At 41.3% G+C, this 23,548-nt stretch overlaps 1 protein-coding gene and 1 long non-coding RNA gene across 5 annotated transcripts in view; one reads left to right on the plus strand and one right to left on the minus strand.

The window, feature by feature from the left end:
- Positions 1 to 3,428, plus strand: part of LOC138788630 (uncharacterized) — a 30,117-nt gene extending 26,689 nt beyond the window's left edge. Inside the window, exon 4 of one of the 2 annotated variants that reach the window (XR_011362627.1) lies at positions 3,060 to 3,428. This is a non-coding gene — a long non-coding RNA (uncharacterized lncRNA). The remainder of the gene's footprint in view (positions 1 to 3,059) is intronic. The other variant, XR_011362626.1, reaches the window with a different exon arrangement.
- FGD5 (FYVE, RhoGEF and PH domain containing 5) overlaps positions 1 to 23,548 on the minus strand; it is a 106,767-nt gene that overhangs the window by 8,673 nt on the left and 74,546 nt on the right. For all 3 annotated transcript variants that reach the window (XM_069966684.1, XM_069966683.1, XM_069966685.1), the window contains 6 exons: positions 21,114 to 21,197; positions 20,510 to 20,589; positions 13,181 to 13,277; positions 5,537 to 5,674; positions 3,509 to 3,611; positions 3,076 to 3,209 (listed from right to left, as the gene is read on the minus strand). In XM_069966684.1, the coding sequence (XP_069822785.1) occupies positions 3,076 to 3,209; positions 3,509 to 3,611; positions 5,537 to 5,674; positions 13,181 to 13,277; positions 20,510 to 20,589; positions 21,114 to 21,197 (636 nt within the window). The remainder of the gene's footprint in view (positions 1 to 3,075; positions 3,210 to 3,508; positions 3,612 to 5,536; positions 5,675 to 13,180; positions 13,278 to 20,509; positions 20,590 to 21,113; positions 21,198 to 23,548) is intronic.

Raw genomic sequence — 23,548 nt, forward strand, 5'->3', positions numbered from 1 at the left:
GGGAGAGGGGAGTTAAGCTCTGATGGTGGCTTATCTCCCCACAAACAAGTCATAATTCAGCATTTTTGATGTCAGGGAAGGGTTGGAAGGCCACCATAAGATGGTCAGCTGGCCATGCAAAAATAGATGGGATTGGCTGCTTTTCTCTTATGTCTACAAGAGCCCTTTGGCTCACAGAGGATTGTCTAGTTACAATTCTCCAACCTGTGGGTTTCGAGCCGTTGTGCCCTAGGGTGTAGAAGAGCAGTATTATATGTGGATTGGCTCCATTCCTTGGATCTAATCCACATCAAGTATATTTAAAGGTTTCCGGAATTTTCCTTGTACAGTGATTAAGCTTTATATAAATGTCCTGTACATCATGACACTTCACACATCATATGCTGACGGTAACATCTTTTATCATTTCCATATTTCTCCCTTACAGCTGTTCCCACACAATGGCGCAATGTGTGTGGTACTAAAAAACCCGTTGTGAGACGTGTCATATGTTACACTTGGAAATGCATAGGCGTGTAATTACATATCTCCCTGGGGTGCGATTACATAGATTCCTACAGTCTGCTGTTATGAATATGCTAATTTGGCATTGCATTCTTGCCAGGTACTTAATTTGTATAACTGCTAATCAAGAGCCATGCGAGTGGATATAAATATTAGCTGCTGCCCCCTGCTGGGCAGGCTTAGGTGTGCGCTGTTACAGAAGGATGAGGCAACCTATACTTAAATCATTATTTCCCTCTTATCGGCCCTGCTTTTTCCTTACAGAACTGAGATTACATCTCCACCACACAATAGCTGCAATGCGGAGCGCTCCTTGAAGGCACACTAACCTCACAAATGTGGCTGCTGCTTATGATGTAGCTCCAGCTCTCAGCTACTCTGCAAAGTGTCACACAGTCGCCAACCTGCATACATAGATTGTTCCCTGCTTCCTTTGTCTTTGACAATCTGGCGTCACATGGATTAGAGAAGACATTTCAATACTAATGTGTGTGTGTGTGGGGGGGGGGGCGCACATGACAGCCCACCTACATCCCATGAGAGCTAGCAATGCAGATTATACAGTAATTACATTGCAGTAAGTGGTCAAAACTTATGTTAGTAATATGGTTAGGCATGCAATTTTTTTTAGCATACTCAGTACCGCTGTACACTTTACGTGTACAACTGATATACATATAAAACGTGTCATTCATTTAATTAAATTTACATAAAATTTTGAGTACTGCTTGCATTCCATTATATTTCAGAGCTGCATTCACAATTCTGCAGGCCTTAGTCCCTGTACTGTCATGTGATGTGTATGTGTAAGGTTTATCAACAGCTGTGGGAAGAATACCTGACTGCATGCTCCGTTCAGCAGAGAGAATATGTATTCTCAATGGGGTAAGAACATCACTGCTAGCCATCTCTTGCAGTGGTTTATCACTTATGGAAACAAAGAGTTGAAATCCATCATGACCAACTGTTGAGTGCAAAATTGTCAGGGCTGCCTATTAGTCTTTATGTGTATGGGTACTTAATGTGCGCCCTGCTGTTAGTACAATGTAAGTACTAAATGATAAGCAAAATAGAGAATGCAGCTCTGTAGTATTAACTTTGGATCAATAAAGAATAATGTAAGGTGGATACACGGTGGCTCTACCAGCATAATAGTGACTTCAGCTCTGGAGTATGATACAATGTGTGACACAGGATAAGCAATGTATATAGTGATGCCACTTATGTAGATTTGATATGTGGAATATTGTGCTCTAAGGTGACATTTTTTAATGTACCATATATTGAGTCTGTGTACTGTGACTAGCAGAGAAGCCATATTAGTCATTATTAGTAAGTAGCATATTTTACAGCATTGTAAAATGAAGATCTATGAGGACATCGAATCTTCTGCACACATTGCTGCCATGAAATTTTTGCAAGTTTATGATGATACTTTAACTGTGATTTATGTTTCAGTGAGAGCTTCTCATTAGTGTAATAACCTTTCTGTATACCATGTGCCAGAATTCAGGGCCAAGCCATCTATGGATGCTTATACTACCACTATATCCGACATTCACATGCTTTACATACAGTATATGAGGTCTGTTACTTTCTTGAGTATAAGGGAGGTTTCACACACAGCTGTTTGGGGCAGTTTTTTATTTAGTTTATGAACCAAAGTCAGAAGTGGATCAAAAAGGAATTGGGATATGATGGCTATAAAGGAAGGACTTTTATTCCTGCTGGATACACCTCTGGCTTTGGCTTGAAAAACTGAATGAGAACCTCCCTTATGTTAAAGGAGCAGGGTCCCCAGAAGAACAAAGTAGTTCAGAAGGAGAATGGGTCAATCTCTTCTAGTGTAGAAAGGACAGGGCTGTGTGTCATAAGAACAGAGGTATGATTGGAGAACGGAAATAGAGACAGCTGGTAGATCATGGAGCATTATGGTGCGTTTACACAGACAGATTTATCTGACAGATCTTTGAAGCCAAAGCCAGGAACAGACTAATAACAGGGATCAGGTCACAAAGGAAAGACTGGGATTTTTCCTCTTTTCAAATCCATTCCTGGCTTTGGCTTCTAAAATCTGTCAGATAAATCTTTCTGTGTAAACGCACCCTTTGGCTACTGCTACATGCTGACATGTCTCATACAACAGTAAGTCATGCGACCAAAATATTTACTAAAATTACAATGCTCCAGTGCGACACTATGATCATGTAACCAAAGTCACTATGTATCCCTAGCCTTACCCAGTGGGGAGCAGGGTTCCCCCAGCAGCACAGAGTATATTAGGAGAAGAATGTACTTTTCTTGTGTTGAGGTCACAGATAGTAATTTGTATAGTGGAATAAACAAAGTTCTCTAGCAGCACAGTACAGTGTGACAGACAGTTATATGGTGGAAGAACCATAATTCCCAGCAGCTCAGTTTTCTCAGGACAGAAGTGTCTTTATCTGTCTATACCTGCACTGCATGGAAGCCTGGATTTAACATCCACCATTTTCATGATGTCAGAGTATGAACAGAGATATCACAACACACGTTCTTTTCTTGCCTTTTGTCAGGCAGCCTTGGCCCTACCTCCATCAGAGCTGACGGTACTTTCTTGTGTCTCTTGAAGGCCGACGGGTGAAAACTGTGGAACATTGATGTCAAAGTGCTGCTGGTGGACCTCGGCAACTGCGGGGAGGAATTTGTGTTGGCTGATGCAAGCTCTATTGAAGTAAAGGACCAGTCAGACATTACACAAAGAAGATAGGACTTATAATATATATACAAAAACATCAAATTAAACCACCAAAACTACAGCAAACAGAACAACTGCAGTACTGGAGCTGGTGGGTTTATTTCAAGGCAAAATGACCATGGAGTTTGTATGCTCTGTTTGCTTGCAAGTCTAATAACAAATAAAAAAATATATGTATCTCCCTAAAGTATACAGTGTAGATTATCAGATATAACGTGCAGCAGCCAGAGTTTGCCACTAGGTGGTGATATGGTACAGACAACTTGCCTCTTTTGCGCAGCTCCGCATAGCATCCATTGCAGACTTTAGACGGACGATCTTTCAGATACTTAAGCGGATATTTGTTTCTTGAGCAACTGCGGCAAACAATCTGTCAAAACAGGGAGAAGGCCCTGAAGCTTTTCTGTAGAGTTAAGTATTTTAAACATAATACAATTCTTATCTGGCACAGGCAGCAATGATAGGATGTGGGAGCGCAGAGAATACACAGGCGGATAATGGAAGAGCCTACTGTAGGATGAGGATGGAGATAAGATGTGTTTCAGAATGCCCAGACAAGGACTGTCGCATGCCACAGCTTTCTGTGCTCATTTTTCTTCCCTAATTTTTCATGGTAATTGTCAGGGGGGGGGGGAGGAAATAATATATATATATATATATATATATATATATATATATATATATATATATATATATATATAAAACTTTCTTATGTCTGATATGTATCTATATCTTGCAGGCAAGCCACACTACCTTAGTTTTGGTTCTTAAATACTGATCTAGGGCAAGAAAGTGAATTTTTGACCTTGACTCTTCCTCCATCCCTGACCAGGATTATAGAATCCCCATACTTAGAGGACGGTCACCCAGCTTTTCTCCTTCACAGTAAATACACTTATCCCAAATATGATACAAAGCAAAGTTTACCCCTTTATGCTGCTGCAATTTTTGTGTTTTGGTTTCTGCTTTTTTCCTCCGTAACATTTTCACTTTTCTGACGAAAGGGCCGCATATGGACTTATGTTTTTGTGGGTCAGGTCCTGTTGTCAGTATGAACAATGTTGTGTTTTATATCATGTTGTAGCCTTTGGTGCAATGAGTCCAGCAGTATCCTAAGCATAGAGTCCATGTTGAGCAGTCGGTGGGAGCAGCATGTCATCAGATGTTTTTAAAACGCTGATAGCAGTGCAGAGTGAGCGGCCTGAGAACTGGCAAAGTTGGGGAGTGGGACAGGTAAGTATAGATTAGGCTGGGTTCACACTACAGTTTCACAATCCATTTTTTTTCATCCGTTTTTCTTTGCAGAAAAAGGGATGAATTTGTGTGCATCCCTTTTTATCCGTTTTTCCATTGACTTCCAATAAAAAAATTAAAAAAAAAAACGGATCAAAACAGATCCAAAAATGAGGTCAACTACATTTTTGTGTACGTAAAAAAAAAATGGATCCATTTTGATCCATGTTCTTTATAATAAAAGCCTTACTGTCATAATCCCCACAGCCCTGGCAGCATGGCTAAGTATGATTTTTTTTCCCAGACAACCCCTTTAATGGCAACATTCAATTATCCGGTAATTTATTCTGAAACCACCGAAACAATGATTTGTGGTGTGAAACTGGGAAACGACATGGCATAATTATTATTATGTCATGTCGTTTATTATTTCTAAGTTTATCATGCAAGGAAAATTACATCTTAACTTTATTCTGCAGGTCAGTGTGATTGCAACAATACCACATTTATGTAGCCATAGGATGTTTCAATGTTTTCCAGGACTCCTTAGGGCTGCATCCAACTTTATTAGCCACCGGCAATGAAATACAGGGTGTTCAAGTAAATAGAGGTGGCAATGTCTAGGATTCACTAGTGTGTCTGATGCCTCCAGTGTCAATCGAGCCTAGATGGGGAGGATGGCGCCAAGGACACTCGGCTGTCAATGAAACCTTGAGTGGGCACTTGAAGAGTAACTTGCATATGAGTTGTTATAATGTAGTTTTATGTAGTGCTATATATGTCTCTGTAGCCCCTCTATAGTGGTTTAGGGTTGTTACAGTAATTTTTCTCCAGTTGCCTGTATGTTATTTTCCCATGATCCCAGGTGAGAATTCATCATTGCTCTGGGACCTAACAGATATCTTACTGTAATAACAGCTCAACACCTGGGTTCTTGACCCACAAGAACAATCATCTAGTATAGGATATTTTTTTCCTATATCTGGAGACAGATACTTGATTGTCTTTGAATGTGACCTTTGTACAACGTGAGATAATTGTTATCGATTGCTGGGCTCTCACCTTGCCACAGGCATGGCAGTGGTGACGTCGTAGGGTCAATGTGAAATCGCTGCCGCAGTTCATACACATCATGACGTGAGACATGTGAGCTATACTCGGCGGCCTCTCCCCCAGGAATATTCCTAATCGTTCCCTCATCTGCAAGAGAAGAAAACAAGATTAAGTTGTTTTTTTTCTGATTCCTGGCAGGTCTCATTCACAGCATAGAGCTGGGCTGCAGTATTAGCTCCACCAAAGTGATAGGAGACATCCAACTGATGAAAGGGAAGCAAAATCACTGTAACTTTCTAATATATTTCATGTTACAGTTTCTTACTGATGTCAAGGTCTCTGCTTGCTGTTAGTGAATAGTAACATTCCTGCTCAAGCTTTGAGGCTGAAAAAACTTGACCTATCTTTACAGTTACATTTTGTTACAATGTATTAATCATTTATTTCCTCTGGGAGCCGAACACAGCAGAAAAACAATACTGGGGATTTAGTAAAACAGCATAAAACCAGATGACACAAGAAAAAAAAGTATTTATTCCAGTGGCACACACACTGTCTGATGTGGCCCATCATTAGAGACCCATTACACATCTATCTATCTATCTATCTATCTATCTATCTATCTATCTATCTATCTATCTATCTATCTATGCCACATGGCCATGGCATGTGCTCCAGTTTAGGGGGGGGGGGGTGTTGTGAAATGTGCTTAAAAAAAATTTCCTCTACTGCCTTTCACTAATACAATATAACAAAGTGCAGTAATATACAGCAATTCATCTTAAAGGGGTATTCCTGTCTGATAAGGTGATGGCCTACTGGACCCTCATCAATCCTGACAAAGGCAAGGCTGCAGCACTGTGGCTCCTCCATTGTTTTTCCTGTACCGCAGTGCTCCCAGCCACCTGGCTATCCAGAGGACTTGAACAGAGCTGTGCTGCAGTGAAGGGATCCCCACTGATCATAAATGAATGGCATATCCCAGCAATATGCCGACACTTTATGGGATAGGAGCACAGCTTTAACCCTATCTTCCCACAAATAATCCAAATAATGGCTTTTACTTTGTAATGATATCCATTATTTCTATAATGACGTCCTAAAAGGCAGCCATCAAATGGCCAAAAGAGATGGTGTGGGAACATAGCCTAAGACTGGAATACACTGGGGTTATATCTAGCGCATTGCCTGATGGGGTGGGAGGTGACAGGGACCTATTTGAGCCCCATGTCATTCTGTGCTTCTTCAAGCCCTGCACTATATACAACATAATGTTACAAGTACCAATACTGTCTAATTCTTACACAGTGTAAACCTAAGTTAGATCATCTAAGAATGCATTTGATTTATCACAGTGACCCAGGCTGTTTGATAAATCTGATGCATCTTAGTGTAATCTAAGAGCCTTTTTACATGTCCCAAAGCACTGATCAGCGAGACAAGAGATTTCTTGTTTTTTGCTGATAGCTGGCCCCTACACAGGACGATTATAAGCAATGAGGGTCCCTGTCTGCACTAATCCACCAGTGTGAAAGAGAGATTTCTTTCTATCTGTATAAATAAAATAAAATAAAAATAATATAGAAAGGAAGTCAACACAAATCAACATGATCACAGTGGCAGAGAAATAAGGGTAGAGTGTTTTTCCCCCCCATTTATTTAACTGTGCCCTGAGCAAGTAGACAAAATTCTCTAGAACAAAACAGACTCTTTACCAGAATTCTGACACAATTTTAGTGCAAACTGTTGCATCTTAAGCCATGCACCTTTGCTTACTGCGGCATAAAAACTTTTTTTTTTTTTTTTTTTTAGCAATTGTGCCAGAGAATAGTAAATTGGTCTCGGTGTATCAGTTTATTTCTGAAGCTTTTTTTTCTTCCAAGATCCAAATCAAAGGATGTTAATATTCTCCCTCAGCCACTAGGTGGCGATGTTAGACAGGATCAGCATTGCTGCACACATAGGGAGAAGATGATGAGGCGAGAAAGAAACATTTTACTGCTGCATATAGGCTGGGATTACACTAATACTAATACTTGAATCAGAAGGACATTCAGGTTCTTATGTGCATTTCAGTCTGAGCTCTGCATTTACCTGCTGGGATGCTACACTTCAATGGGTCCAGACATACTGTCCACAGCCTCACTGCAGTAAGTATAGCACATTGTATCAGCTGCACAAATGTCCCCTGTCAACTAGCTACAATGTAAGATAGCCCCTTCCCTTATCTATGGCAGAACAGCTCAATATCTGTCCCTGTGATGTCTGATCCTCACCCCTTACTCACATTAGGTCGTGTATGGGGAACACTACATCCTATGTAAAAGCCTTTTGTTCCCACCACCAGTAATGATCCAGGACAGGTAGAGATAATTGTTACAGTCTGTGTTGGAAAGAGAATAATATATGAACAGTGTGTTACCACTAAAGTGCCCACTGAGAGCGCACATTCTCTAATCTTAGCAACATAATAAGTCCTGATCACAGTGGATAATCTGAAGCCTGGGACTGGAGAAGAACCTGATGTATTTTATTATATATCACTACAAATGTAAATCTCAGCAGGCGGCTGTGCCCGCAGTGCTCTAAACCTAAAATTATGTCTGTTAATTGCTAAATTTCTCTCCACCCGGCATTAGGTTAATAACTGAAGACGCATCTCCTGACTGGCTGTTACGCTGTGTGAACCCACAGATTAGGAGGATTTTCAGATTCTGCAATGAGGATCGGTCATCGCTCCCTACTGAAGATGGCTTCTGATATTGGTGTAATAAATTTACTGTTCACATCAGTCCTCCTATGTGTGTCAAGAAAGGTGGCACCCTCTTTAGGTGCAACAAAACAATAACCAAAGTTACTATCATATTCTCTCCAGAACAAACAGTTCTGCAGTGTAAAGCACAAAGGAAAGAAAATAGGCCATGTTCTAAGAGGCCTGAATGTGCAACACTCTTATAATGTACAAATGTCCATCTTCTATCTATTATCCTGTACAAATGTCCATCTTCTATCTATTATCCTGTACAAATGTCCATCCTCTATCTATGGCCAGTGTAAAGCTAACATCCAGCTGTGGTCTTAAGGTGACGATAACTGACAGCTTCAATAACTGACAGCTGAACCTTCAGCCATCAGTTACTTCTCCCAGTCCTTTCCATACACAGAAACATTTGTCATGTTCCTGTGTTATGTATGATGGGGGGGGGGGGGGGGGGGGGGGTGCAGCCAGACTCCTCTGACTGCACCTTATCTCTGTGAGAACAAAGGGGTCAGGCAGTGATTTTCCATCATGCCCAATCCCCATCTCTACCAACAGCATTTGTCAGTGGATGTTGGGAGAGCCTCATATACCTAAACTGATGGCCACACTTACTGTGAGTGGCAAGTGCTGTCGATAAAGTTATAACCTGTATGGGGACATTTAGTTATTCTAAATCTACTTTACCTTTTTTATTCCATCTTATATGCCTTGTCTGTTGGAGTTTAACCCCTTAAGGTCAATGCCAATTTTTTTTTTTGAGCTTTTGCTTTTTCCACTTTATGTTTAAAAGGCCATAGCACTTGCATTTTTTCACCTAGAAACCCACATGAGCCCTTATTTTTTGTGTCACTAATTGTACTTTGCAATGACAGGCTGAATTTTTGCATAAAGTACACTGCGAAACCAGAAAAAAATTCAATGTGTGGTGAAATTGAGAAAAAAAAAACGTATTTCTTTTATTTGGATGGTATTTTTTTTACGCCATTTGCCCTGGTGTAAAACTGATATGTTATGCATGTTCCTCAAGTCGTTACGATTAAAACGATATGTAACATGTATAACTTTTCTTTTATCTGGTGGCTTGCAAAAAATTCAAACCATTGTTAACAAATATATGTTCCTTAAAATCGCTCTATTCCCAGACTTATAACGCTTTTATCCTTTGGTTTATGGGGCTGTGTCAGGTGTCATTTTTTGCACCATCATGTTTACTTTTTATCGGTACCTTGATTGCGCATATACAACTTTTTGATCAATTAAATTTTTTTCTGGATTTGATGCGACCAAAAATGCGCAATTTTGCACTTTGGAATTTTTTTGCGCTGACGCTGTTTACCGTGCGAGATCAGGAATGTGATTAATTAATAGTTCGGGCGATTACGTGTGCGGCGATACCAAACATGTTTATTTATTTATTTGTTTATTTATTTATTTATAAAATGGGAAAAGGGGGGGGGTGATATGGACTTTTATTAGGGGAGGGGGCTTTTTATTAATAAAAAAACTTTTTAACTTTTTTTTTTACATTAACTGTAAGTCCCCCTGGGGGACTTGTATATACACAGCACTGATCTCTCATAGAGATCAATGCTGTGTATATACACAGCAAAGATCATTGTAATCGGTGATAGATTGCTATGGCCTGCTGCAGATCACAGCAATCTATTGCCGAGCCGAGATCATCATCATTGTGACGCTGAGCCCCGGCACGGGCAGAAGAACGGATCTCCCCCCCCACGATCGCATCACGGGGGGAGATCCGACCCACTAGACACCAGGGAGATTATGAATGAAGCACTTCAATGCAGCTGTCAGGTTTGACAGCTGCATTGAAGTGCTTAATTACCCGGCGCGGCATGCCAATAGAGGCGCTCCCCGGCTGCAGATTGCAGTCGGGAGCGGTGCCGTTCAGAGTGGGGTCCCAGTGGGACCCCTCTCTGAACACCCCCGCGGCACCATGACGTACCAGGTACGTCATGGGTCGCTAAGGGGTTAATGTAACCTAAAACTTAATGGACACAGTTTCTTCAAAAAACTCCAATGTGAACTCCTAAAGTCCTAAAAATGGTTGTTAATAAAGCTACTGCAGTAAGAAAAAAGTTATTGTCCAATCACAGAATGTTATGACCAACGGCCACAATCATTGGAGCTGTAAACAAGTCTTGTGGGGACTTGGGGCATTTTTCATCCTATTTGTTATTTTAGAGAAGCCTGGTGGACGGCACTGCTCCCCGGTACATCATCCCACAACATCTACTGGTAAGTGTTACTGGTATACACCGCACACAGCACAGCAGAGGAGGACAGATTGGGGGAGACTGGTCATGTAACTAGCTGACATTTATATGACTGATCTGTACAGGACACAGATGGCATTAGTAATGGCGGCCATGGACATCTGTTAGGAGATACTGTCATCTCCAAGACACAGCAGCCAGTAACCTGTAGTGTTATATATGGCCGCCATTCAGATCATACATAGCTCTCTAATCTGGCCCATAGAGTAACATGGGGTTGTCTGCAGCCTCTTCAATGACAGATTGTGCTGCTCTATACAGACTGGATATTAGAAGTATTGGGAAGATTTATCAAGCAGTCTTCCAGTAGGAGCGTTCTCTGTTGCCCATGGCAACCAACCACAGCTCAGCTTTCAAGTTTTCATGAGCTCTGATAAAATGAAAGCTGAGTTGTGATTGATTTCTATGGTAAACAAAGGACATTCCTGCTCTAAGGCTGCTTGATAAACAGGAGAGTCATGTTAAGGGGCTGGGCGGGCCTGGGCTGGGAAGGACGAAGGGAAGGTCCGCGTTAGGGGACTGGGGCGGGCCTGGGCTGGGAAGGGTGATGGGAGGGTCCACGTTAGGGGACTGGGGCGGGCCTGGGATGGGAAGGGCGCCGGGAGGGTCCGTGTTAGTGGGCTGGGGTGGGCCAGGGCTGGGAAGGGTGCCAGGAGGGTTTGCTTTAGGGGGCTGGGGCGAGCCTGGGATGGGAAGGGCGCTGGTAGTGTCCGCTTTAGGGGGTTGGGGCGGGACTGGGCTGGGAAGGGCGTCGGAAGGGTCCGCTTTAGGGGGCTGGGGTGGGAAGGGTGACAGGAGGGTCTGCGTTAGGGAATTGGGGCGGGCCTGGGATGGGAAGGGCGCTGGTAGTGTCCGCTTTAGGGGGTTGGGGGCGGGCCTGGGCTGGGAAGGGTGCCAGGAGGGTCCGCTTTACTGGGCGTTAGGGCTGGGGCTGGCCTGGTACGGAAAGGGTGCCGGAAGGGTCTGATTTAGGGGGCGGGCCTGGGCTGGGAAGGGCACCAGGAGGGTCCCTGTTAGTGGGCTGGGGTGGGCCGGGGCTGGGAAGAGTGCCAGGAGGGTTTGCTTTAGGGGGCTGGGGCGGGCCTGGGCTGGGAAGGGAGCAGGGAGGGTCTGCGTTAGTGGGCTGTGGTGGGCCTGGGCTGGAAAGGGCGCCAGGGGGTTCGCTTTAGGGGGTTGGGGCAGGCCTGTGCTGGGAAGGGTGCAGGGAGGGTCCGCGTTAGGGGGCTGGGGCGGGCCTGGGCTTCAAAGAGCTCCAAGGGGCATGGGGGGGGGGTCCACATTATAGCAAATGACAGGTAAATTAAGGGTTGGGGTGAGTAATCGAGTTAGGGTGGAGGGGCTCCCTCATGGTGCCTTCACCTTGACGTGGTGAGGGAGCTTGCGTGCCTTGATGATCCAATGAGCTAAGCTGGTGGGAGTAACACTCCTGGTGGGGTCACCCGTGCCAGACAGGTCAATGGGGAGAGGCCAGACTAAGCAAGGCACCCAGAAGAAAGGGATGGCATCCTAGAAATTTTGAAAAATGTAAAGTAGAATGGACATATACTATCGACAATCTATCTCACTACACATCTCACTACACATATCAGTCAGCAGGACACACCACACACATTACTATTCCCATCTGCTTTTGTTGTTGTTGACTGATGAACCTTGTAATAGACAAGCTGCAGATGGCAGGACCCCTGCACCTAAGATTTCTGGCCATCACTAAGCTCTGTTTGCATTCCTTGGGTTAGGCCCTTGGGTTTTGCACTAAATTGTCCTTCTGATTTGCACTCCTGCCTTGGGCCTGCTGGGAACTAGTAGATGAAAGATGTGGGGATGGCTGGATACAGGGCTCCAATCTGACAGCTGTCTAAACTATACAATTTCTATAAATAATGTCTTACTATGTTGTGAAGTGCAGGGAGGATGCTGTGCTGGGGAAAACCAGCCATCAAGCTGTTAATGGACTAGCCAACTTAGCACACCGGCCCATCTGGCATTTGCCCGACTTGCCAGATGGGCAGTCCAACCCTACTGACAAGGGATAGGAAATCCAGATGTCAGTATGGCTGGCAAACAGCCCCGCTCTAGTCCTAACCCTTAAAATGGATAAAATGACAAATAGCTGTTAAATTGTACAGAATTCCTAGGGGCGCAATACCAATAGCTGTAGGAGGAGTCAACTCGCTACGTCACTCTGAAGTGTTAATGTGACTAAAGCATGATGGTTTTAAAATAAATCTTTTGAAAGTACAGGTGCACTTTAATTATAGTCTCATCAATGGCTCAGGCTGCTCTGTTCCTCCTAAATGCTCCCAACTGCAGCTCTGCTTTTTCAGATTGGCTGCTAGGAATAAACATGAGCTCAGCAGGAAGTCAGTACATGGAGGGATGATGGTACAGACAGTACTGGAAAGATACAATAATTATAAACTACAAGCAACCGAACCTGCAATGAAGAGAGATTATGAAGTCTTTGCTGCTCATAAAGTGTGGCAGGTGTCTTAGGAAAGATATAAGGCCTAGAAACAAAGTTCTATAGCATAACCTGCCTGTTTCTTCTATGTCCACACATTTCCTGCACTTAGACTCTGATCTGTCGCTTACCTCCACATTGTTATAGACGGACACAGTCGGCGCCTTGTAATACTCTTGAACAGTCCTGCTGATGCAACTGAACCAGTCGTCCCTCTCTGAGCAGGAGCTGCCAAGGAGAATAACGCAGAATGGTGAGACAGCAAAGAGCCCCTGCCATTATCCAACCAGCCTACAGATTTAGAACCAAAGACTCCCTATGACGGATGAGAAGTCTAGGAAGGCTGATTGACAATCCCCTGTGATAGGATACAGGGATAGAATCTGTGTCATCTACTGTATACTGTCACCTCCAATGTTACATAATACATTTACTGCTACATGTGATGAAATGTGCTGTCACCCTCCCTAAAGGTGACAAATTATTCTTGTGGGCCTATATCTATATTATAGCTATCTATGTCCTATTTATCTATCTGTATTATATTTATGTCATATAATGTAATATCAGATAAAATCAGAATAAAAGGATGGATGTGCTATATAAAATATCATTAGACAATGCTGTATCTGTGGCTTCAGTCTGTAAGGACTCTTTAAATTTTATAAGGAAAAATCTTCACTAGCCAAGATAGCAGGGTAGTAATCTGTCAGTGGCTTCATGGGGACAAACATATGGTGCGGTTTAACAATCACCTTCAGAGCCATTTTATAAATTTAATTAGCAGAGAGCACTATACGTGGTGTCCGCAGCCGTCCCTGCATCATTTAACAGCTCAGGGTGATAATCGCACATCGTAAGCTGCCAATGCGTGCGGCAAACACATGTCCCCCAGCTACCGAAGGTGAGTTATGTGCAAATTGGTTCCACCTTTTCACCAATGTAATGGCGATCAGGGCGGCTGGATCACACACGAAATGTTCCAGAGGAAGAATCTCAGCAGCTTAATGAGCGACAAGCCCTGGAGCGGAACTACAACCCTCATTATTGAAGAAATATTCATAAATAAGAGGCAATGGCACCAGAAATGTCTTCATGCTTACAAATGAGGGACGCATTTATAGCGCTGAAATTACAATATGTTATTAATTATAAACGGTAACATCATTGCTTCTGAACAGAAGAATTATAGGTGTGAAATTAGCACCAAGACTGCAGAACTGCTGCCAGTCAATGAAAAAAATGTAAATTTAGTTTCGACGGAATACGCGTTTAAAGTTGTATAACTTTACATTCTACATGGACTAAACTTTTAACTCCATATTATAGTCATTGGACATTTTACCCCTTAAAAATTGTTTCTAAAAAGCAGTTTTTTTTTTTTTCATATAATTCAATGTCAGCTCTTATGTCATTTTACTGCAATTTAAACATTTATAAAATTGTAAGTGCAAGAGACTTGTTTCAAATTATTGTTAAAAATGTCCATTCTTGGCATTTTTTGCCCATGTTTACGACTCAAAAATGGCTGTTTTGAAAATTGTATATTAAGGCTGGGTTCACACTGTATATTTGAGGCTGTATTTGGTCCTCATAGCAACCAAAACCAGGAGTGGATTGAAAACACAGAAAGGATCCGTTCACATAATGTTGAAATTGAGTGGATGGCCGCCATAACAGTAAATAACTTCCATTATTTCAATACAACAGCCGTTGTTTTAAAATAACAACAAATATTTGCCATTAAATGACGGCCATCCACTCAATTACAACATTATGTGAACAGAGCCTTTCTGTGTTTTCAATTCACTCCTTGTTTTGGTTGCTATACAGCCTCAAATATACAGCCTCAAATATACGTAGTGTGAACATAGCCTAAAGGAGAAGTCTGGCATCAGGCCGAAAAATCATTTCGGGCTGGGATTGGGGGAACGTAAAAAAGGAGTCATATTCACGTGTCTCGATGCCCGCACAGAGCTGTCTCCCACGCCTGGACCCAGCCATCTGTCTCCTTAGCTTCTTGCCGGCTTCTTGCCCACTCAGCCAGTCAGTGACTGGAGCAGGACAACGCTGCAGTCACTGATTAGCTGAGCACACTAAACCCCACCCCTCTGTGATGTTAAACCAGGGACGTGACATACCCGGAACCCGGGAGAAGATGACAGACAGAGGGGTCTAGGAGCTCTGTGATGTGCCGCAGTGCGGGCTGGGGGAGCGGTAACCATTTTGGCTTTTTTATTCTCCTTCCACCCCCTGCCCATAGTGATTTTTTTGCCCCATGATGGACTTCTCCTTCAAGGTTTGCTGTAGTCCAAAAGGTATAGAAGCTAAGCTATGATTGGCTGCTATGGGCAAAACCAACCAGTTTTAGCTTCAGGCAGACTAAAAAATCTTGGTCAATATTGTGCCTGTAACATGAGCCCTAAAATGAGTCTCAAAATACAATGTGTGCACATAACCTGTTTACCGATCATTTGTTCGGTCACATTACTGACAACAGAGTTGTTTAGAGCTGTTGTCTGTTTCCTACAGCAACCAAGTGGGTTTTAACTGGATTATAATAAATTAAATACAAAGTTGTAAAATGTTTTTTTTTTTCTATCCAGTAACTTGTAATACCTGATAGCAAAAAATGGTAATCTAAAGCGCTGTAACTGGTACGAGGGTAATATATTACAGAACAATATATATATATACGCGTCCTGTTATTCACCATGCTCTCCTTCTATGGTGATCTTGCTGTAGAGTCCATCTTGTAAAGTGTAGAAAGGAAAGTTCTTGCTATCAGAGTTGGGAGCGAGCCCCGGCCGGAGGCTCTGCTGCTACCTAACACCCGGCGCGGTGGAGTGAGTTCAAAGGAGTCCACGTTTGAGTGACGTCACTGTAGTGGATACGGAGGCCGATGTGTGGCAAAAAGACATCTAACGCGTTTCAGCGAACTTGCGGTCGCCCTCGTCAGAGATGATACAGGCTCCTATGCTTCCTCCTTATATGGACTACTCCACCTATCATTCCTCTTCCTTTTGCAATCATGTTGGAGTAAGTAGTGTTCATAGGTGTTCGCTGCCGTTTGTGCTGCGCTGCGATATCACTATTGCTGCCTATGTCTTTTACTGTCTGGGTGAAAAAACATAGTTGCTAGTGTATGAAATGCAGTTATCATATACTTAAAGTGTCTACTCTTTTGTTAGAAGCTTAAAATATGATGTGTTGTTTGCGGACCAATTTAATTTTAAAACGCAAACAGTTCCAGATCCGCATTTAGACCATGAGGGATAAGACTGTTAAGCCTAAAGATCCATTCCGTTTCTGCCCTTGACATCTGTTCAATAAAATTTCCACCTCTCCAATTCGGGACCACTATCTCTATACCTGCAAATTGTGCATTTTTAAATGATCCAGAGTGTTGCTTTACGAAGTGTTTAGACAGAGGGTGGCCCATAAATTTCCTTTCAATGTTGTATATGTGCTCTGTCATGCGTGTACTTAGTTGTCTCTTAGTTCTCCCTATATAAAATTTACCACATGGGCACTTAATATAATATATAACCCCCTTACTTTTGCATGTGATATGTTTCCTAATTTGAACTGTTCTATTATCTTCCTGGATCGAAGGAACCATGATCTGTTTGCCTGCTATTTTGCAGGGTTTACACCCTTTACAAGGGAAAAATCCATTTCTCTCTGCTAAAAATCCTTGTGTCTCTCTAATATTCTCCAGTCCTTTGTTTTGATGTTTTGTAGTGGGAGCCACTAGATTTCCTAAATTCTGCGCTTTTTTGAAGATAAAATTAGGTTTCTCGGACAGTTTCTCTCCTATTATTTTGTCATTTTTCAAAATATCCCAATGTTTTAGTACTATCTGTCTAAATCTATGACTTTCTTTGCTATATGTGGTGATAATAGGGTTTTTTATCCGTTCTTCCTTAATCTCTATGTTGTCTTCTGTATTTGTGTCTTTGTCTTTCAGGTATTCTTCTCTATTTAAAAATAGTTGTGCGTTAAAATGAAAGTGATACAATTCCCTAAAAAATTAATTTGTTCCTGTTTAAAACGTTCAGATTTTTCCAGAAAAAATTCCACGGCCTCTCTACCTTTATCATGTTGAATGAGTGTATATAAAGAAGTGACATCTAAAGTGCATAATATAAAGTGCTCCTCCCATTCCACTTTCTCTAAAAGTTGTAAAATATGTTTAGTATCTTTTAAATAGGCTGGGAGGTTCTGAGTACAGGTTTGTAAAAATGTATCCACATAGCCTGATAAATTAGCTGTAAGGCTGTTTATTCCCGATATGACGGGATGTCCTGGGGGGGATTCTTGTGACTTGTGGATTTTAGGAATATGATAGAACATAGGAATGTAGGGGGCAGCATTTAATACATAGTTCTTCTCTGTGATGGAAACTATCCCCTGATCCACACCTTTAGTAACTAATTCTATAAGTTCCTTCTTGTATACAGAAGTTGGGTCTTTCTTTATTTGTTCATATGTTTGATTGTCTCCCAACACTCTAAGAGACTCCTTATGGTAGTGTTCTCGTTCCATAATTACTATGCTGCCCCCCTTGTCTGCCGGTCTAACGATTATTTTGTTTTTCTCTTGTAATGATTTAATTGCTTCTTGTTCACTCTTAGTTAGGTTGTTTCTCCCTCTTTTGTTTCCATTCTGCTTATCATTACTTATAGATAATTGTCTTATGTCTTTTATAACCATCTGTTCAAATGTAGTGATGGCCTCTGATGTTTCGTTTTGTGGATAAAATTTTGATTTATTTTTAAGTTGCGTATGAAGATACTCATTTTTAGTTGAAGGTGAACTGTTGGTTTTAGGATTTTTTATAAAGAATTTTTTTAACATTAAATTTCTCGTAAATTTTTTGATGCCTATGAATGCATCAAACTTATTGAGTCGTTTTGTAGGCGCAAATTTAAGACCTTTACGGAGTAAATTTTCTTCCCCTTTTTTAATGTGTAGTTACTGAGGTTGTACATTTTCTGCTGTTGTTCTTTTGTATCTTGCTCTAATCTTGCTGTTGTCTTGTTTTTCTTTTTTCTTTGGGTGAGTTTCCCTCCCCTAATCCCTCTACTTCGTCTCTTTTTCCTATCCTATTTTTTAGCGGATAGGAAAAAGAGACGAAGTAGAGGGATTAGGGGAGGGAAACTCACCCAAAGAAAAAAGAAAAACAAGACAACAGCAAGATTAGAACAAGATACAACAGAACAACAGCAGAAAACTTACAACCTCAGTAACTACACATTAAAAAAGGGGGAAGAAAATTTACTCCGTAAAGGTCTTAAATTTGCGCCTACAAAACGACTCAATAAGTTTGATGCATTCATAGGCATCAAAAAATTTACGAGAAATTTAATGTTAAAAAAATTCTTTATAAAAAATCCTAAAACCAACAGTTCACCTTCAACTAAAAATGAGTATCTTCATACGCAACTTAAAAATAAATCAAAATTTTATCCACAAAACGAAACATCAGAGGCCATCACTACATTTGAACAGATGGTTATAAAAGACATAAGACAATTATCTATAAGTAATGATTAGCAGAATGGAAACAAAAGAGGGAGAAACAACCTAACTAAGAGTGAACAAGAAGCAAATAAATCATTACAAGAGAAAAACAAAATAATCGTTAGACCGGCAGACAAGGGGGGCAGCATAGTAATTATGGAATGAGAACACTACCATAAGGAGTCTCTTAGATTGTTGGGAGACAATCAAACATATGAACAATTAAAGAAAGACCCAACTTCTGTATACAAGAAGGAACTTATAGAATTAGTTACTAAAGGTGTGGATCAGGGGATAGTTTCCATCACAGAGAAGAACTATATATTAAATGCTGCCCCCTACATTCCTATCATATTCCTAAAATCCACAAGTCACAAGAATCCCCCCCAGGACGTTCCATCATATCGGGAATAAACAGCCTTACAGCTAATTTATCAGGCTATGTGGATACATTTTTACAAACCTGTACTCAGAACCTCCCAGCCTATTTAAAAGATACTAAACATATTTTACAACTTTTAGAGAAAGTGGAATGGGAGGAGCACTTTATATTATGCACTTTAGATGTCACTTCTTTATATACAATCATTCAACATGATAAAGGTAGAGAGGCCGTGGAATTTTTTCTGGAAAAATCTGAACGTTTTAAACAGGAACAAATTAATTTTTTAGGGAATTGTATCACTTTCATTTTAACGCACAACTATTTTTAAATAGAGAAGAATACCTGAAAGACAAAGACACAAATACAGAAGACAACATAGAGATTAAGGAAGAACGGATAAAAAACCCTATTATCACCACATATAGCAAAGAAAGTCATAGATTTAGACAGATAGTACTAAAACATTGGGATATTTTGAAAAATGACAAAATAATAGGAGAGAAACTGTCCGAGAAACCTAATTTTATCTTCAAAAAAGCGCAGAATTTAGGAAATCTAGTGGCTCCCACTACAAAACGTCAAAACAAAGGACGGGAGAATATTAGAGAGACACAAGGATTTTTAGCAGAGAGAAATGGATTTTTCTCTTGTAAAGGGTGTAAACCCTGCAAAATAGCAGGCAAACAGATCATGGTTCCTTCGATCCAGGAAGATAATAGAACAGTTCAAATTAGGAAACATATCACATGCAAAAGTAAGGGGGTTATATATTATATTAAGTGCCCATGTGGTAAATTTTATATAGGGAGAACTAAGAGACAACTAAGTACACGCATGACAGAGCACATATACAACATTGAAAGGAAATTTATGGGCCACCCTCTGTCTAAACACTTCGTAAAGCAACACTCTGGATCATTTAAAAATGCACAATTTGCAGGTATAGAGATATTGGTCCCGAATTGGAGAGGTGGAAATTTTATTGAACAGATGTCAAGGGCAGAAACGGAATGGATCTTTAGGCTTAACAGTCTTATCCCTCATGGTCTAAATGCGGATCTGGAACTGTTTGCGTTTTTAAATTAAATTGGTCCGCAAACAACGCGGACGCGTTAGATGTCTTTTTGCCACACATCGGCCTCTGTATCCACTACAGTGACGTCACTCAAACGTGGACTCCTTTGAACTAACTCCACCGCGCCGGGTGTTAGGTAGCAGCAGAGCCGCCGGCCGGGGCTCGCTCCCAACCCTGATAGCAAGAACTTTCCTTTCTACACTTTACAAGATGGACTCTACAGCAAGATCACCATAGAAGGAGAGCATGGTGAATAACAGGACACATATATATATATTGTTCTGTAATATATTACCCTTGTACCAGTTACAGCGCTTTAGATCACCATTTTTTGCTATCATTTTTTCACACCACCATAGAGGACACGGAACCCTCGAGATCTATATAGCAGCACAGTAGCCAGGTACCTGCAGTGCAGCGCCATTTAGTGTATACCTCTACGAAGTACACTCTTATTGCATTAACTTGTAATACCTGGCTGACAACATGAGGCAGCACTCCATGCACTCAATCTTTAGGACATGTTGGGCGTTCTCCACAATTGGTCGACTCACCTACAGGGAGAAAAAATTAAGACATTAGATATCTACCATGTACAGTGCACATTCAAGGTCACTGAAATGAGATGGAAAAGTCAAGGTCCAGGACATACTATTATGTGTATATGGGTTTATATACACTGACAGACATGTGTGAAGATGTCTGGCTTGGAGAATACCTTTTAAGATTGTTAATAATTTGATATTATAGCAGTAATTTAGGAAAGACCCAAAAATTGTTCAGTCTGGGTAAAATATTAACAAACCTTCGGCTTTCAAAAATATGAAGTCTGTACAAGTTCTTAGCCGCTGGATAAAAACTTGATTCACAAAATCTGATACACAATGGAGAGAATTTATCATTCAATGTAATGACTGTAATTTTGTGTGTGTGTGTGTGTGTGTGTGTCTTCTTTTATTACAGGGTATGTTTTGTGTGACATTTATACTGTTTGTGCAACAATAAATGTGTCTGATAGAACTAAACAGGCTAAAAATCTGCTTCACATTCACTTGGACATGGATACCTGACCACATACCCGCATTCCTGGGATGGAGAGCGTATTTTTTAACCTGTATTTTCCATCCTTCTGTGCATACGTGTAAAGCAGAACGTCATTCATCTAAGGAAGAAAATACATGACTATAATACGTTGTATCAAATACATATGCTTGCATAATGTATCAAATAAATGCAGAGTCCTGTTGAGCTGGTGTATCTAAGCTTTTACTGTGTGATACCAACCTTTTTATATCTAGGTCTAGCATGTATGATGCTCTCTGCTGACTTGTCATCTTGTGTAAACCTATCATATGTTATATATCTAACAGTATCATAGGCGATGCTGCCTGTTATGTATCTAGCCTTTCATGTATGATACTGTCTGCTGCTGTATCTAAGCCTATCATGTGTAATACACAGCACTACATCCCCCATCATGTGATGCTACAGAATTGCATTTCCTTGTCCTATGATGTATCTTAGCTTCTAAGGACACAGAACTGTTCAGTCAGTCAGCCTCTTTGCTATGACTTATTATTTTTTACCCCGCAAAAGCTGACTTTTCATAAATAAAACTCATAACCATATATTACTCCCCCCTGCAGCTGTCAACATTCACCTCCATCTTGCTATAGTGTTGGCTCCTGTGATCTGACATGTCATGAAAACAATGAGCACCGACTCCTTGAGCTATCACCAGCGCCGGCAGTGATGGACGGCGTCATGGAAATTTGGGTTATTATAGAAGTCACAAGTGGATTTTTATCCATGCGGCTCCACCCCCAGCACGGGCGGAATCTGTGACCTTGATGGCGCAGCCACTACATCATTATACACAATATTTTGTATATAAATAATGTATGTTCCTCATATGTATTTAATAAGAACATAGAATCGCAGGTTCGCCAGTGTGTCAATCATTCCGGGCAGGTCGCTGTCAGCCCTCTTTGCCTTCTGCCATGGGGCCAAGGGATTTATGCGCTGGCTGGTGACAGATGACGGGTCGATGGGGGTTTTATTCAGTTTACTTATTGCTTCATGAATTACATTCTTTGCTCACATTAATCTGATCAGTGACATCTTTACCCGGCTGATCACATGACCCTCCCCGGCTGGAACAGAGATATAGATCATATAATAGACAACTAATGATCTGCGCACCACATAAATTGTCGCCATTTGTATTTTACGAACATTCACATAAATAATATGAAACTGTGGGTAAAGCCTTAGATGTAGATAAATCTAAATTATTTAGCAAGGTCATTGATACAGAACTGGCAGTGAATCTGTGGTAACAACACTGTGTACGTTGCACCAACCATGTTTTAGTCACATTCTATCTCTTGAGATAAGCCTGAGATATACATTGCCCCTATCGACTTCAACTGGAAGACATGCTCACATTTTACAATGCTGCAGAATGAAATGCTGGCTTGAATAGGGCTCTTAATCTTAACTAAGACAATGGAACCAGTTCCCCCTTATAAAGCCTATGACCCTTTTTTCTTCTCCTAGAGGAAGCTCTAGAGGGTTTGCCTCAACTCAACGATAACCTTAAATGGTTACTGTAGTTTCTAACAACTCAGCTTCTTGTGATACTCTAGCTCACAGGTCACAATGTCTAGGCATGATAAGAATTGTAGTTCTGCAACAGCTGAAGGGCCACAAGATTTACGCCTATGGCCTAGGTAATCTGTAACATTTTTGTATATCACGTAAAGGGATTTTCCAGGGAGCAGAAGGTGGCTAAAGCGGCTGATTATCATGTGCAGCTAAACCAAAACTGCTTGTGATGCCCAATAGCTGCACAGTGTTGCTGCAACATCAGAAACACTGTGCAGATATTTGACATTGCATGTGGATGTTGTTTTTGCCCACACATGGTGACTAGGCATTAGACCTGCACCTTGGAAGAGATACTTTTAAGAAATAAAATCACAAGAAGTGAGCGTCAGGATGGAGAAGGCTTTAGCCTTGCCCCAGAAGGCTTTACCCAAGAAAAACAGTACTGAAATCTTTGTCATTGGGACAATCACTTATCTGCAATCTGCTGTTTACTGCCTGTTGCTCTGAGAATTTTGTACCTAGTAACTCCAACAGTAGATCAGGACAGAATACAGGAAGTGGAGTCGGGGCTTAGGTAATGCTATGTGTAGGAGAAAAGTAGAGTGAGTGTGGGCTGTGTACCTGCAATCTGTGATTTGCCCTGCTCAAGCAGGATCAAAGCTCTGCCTGAACGATAACTCAAGGCTTCCATCCTATGTAACTGCTTACTTTAATTACTTTTAGTGCTGTGCTGCTGCTTATTTGATTTCTGCTTAACCAGTGCATCAGTAACACCTTCTCCCTCCACATGCCATCAAAAGTATTGTACTGTGTAAATCATCCCCCAGCACAGTGCCAGTCTGTTCTTTGCACATAGACCCACACTGTGACAGAGAAGTAAGTAATATACTTTGAATAGTCAAG

This window comes from Dendropsophus ebraccatus, chromosome 4, assembly GCF_027789765.1.
Source record: "Dendropsophus ebraccatus isolate aDenEbr1 chromosome 4, aDenEbr1.pat, whole genome shotgun sequence".
Lineage (NCBI taxonomy): Eukaryota > Metazoa > Chordata > Amphibia > Anura > Hylidae > Dendropsophus > Dendropsophus ebraccatus.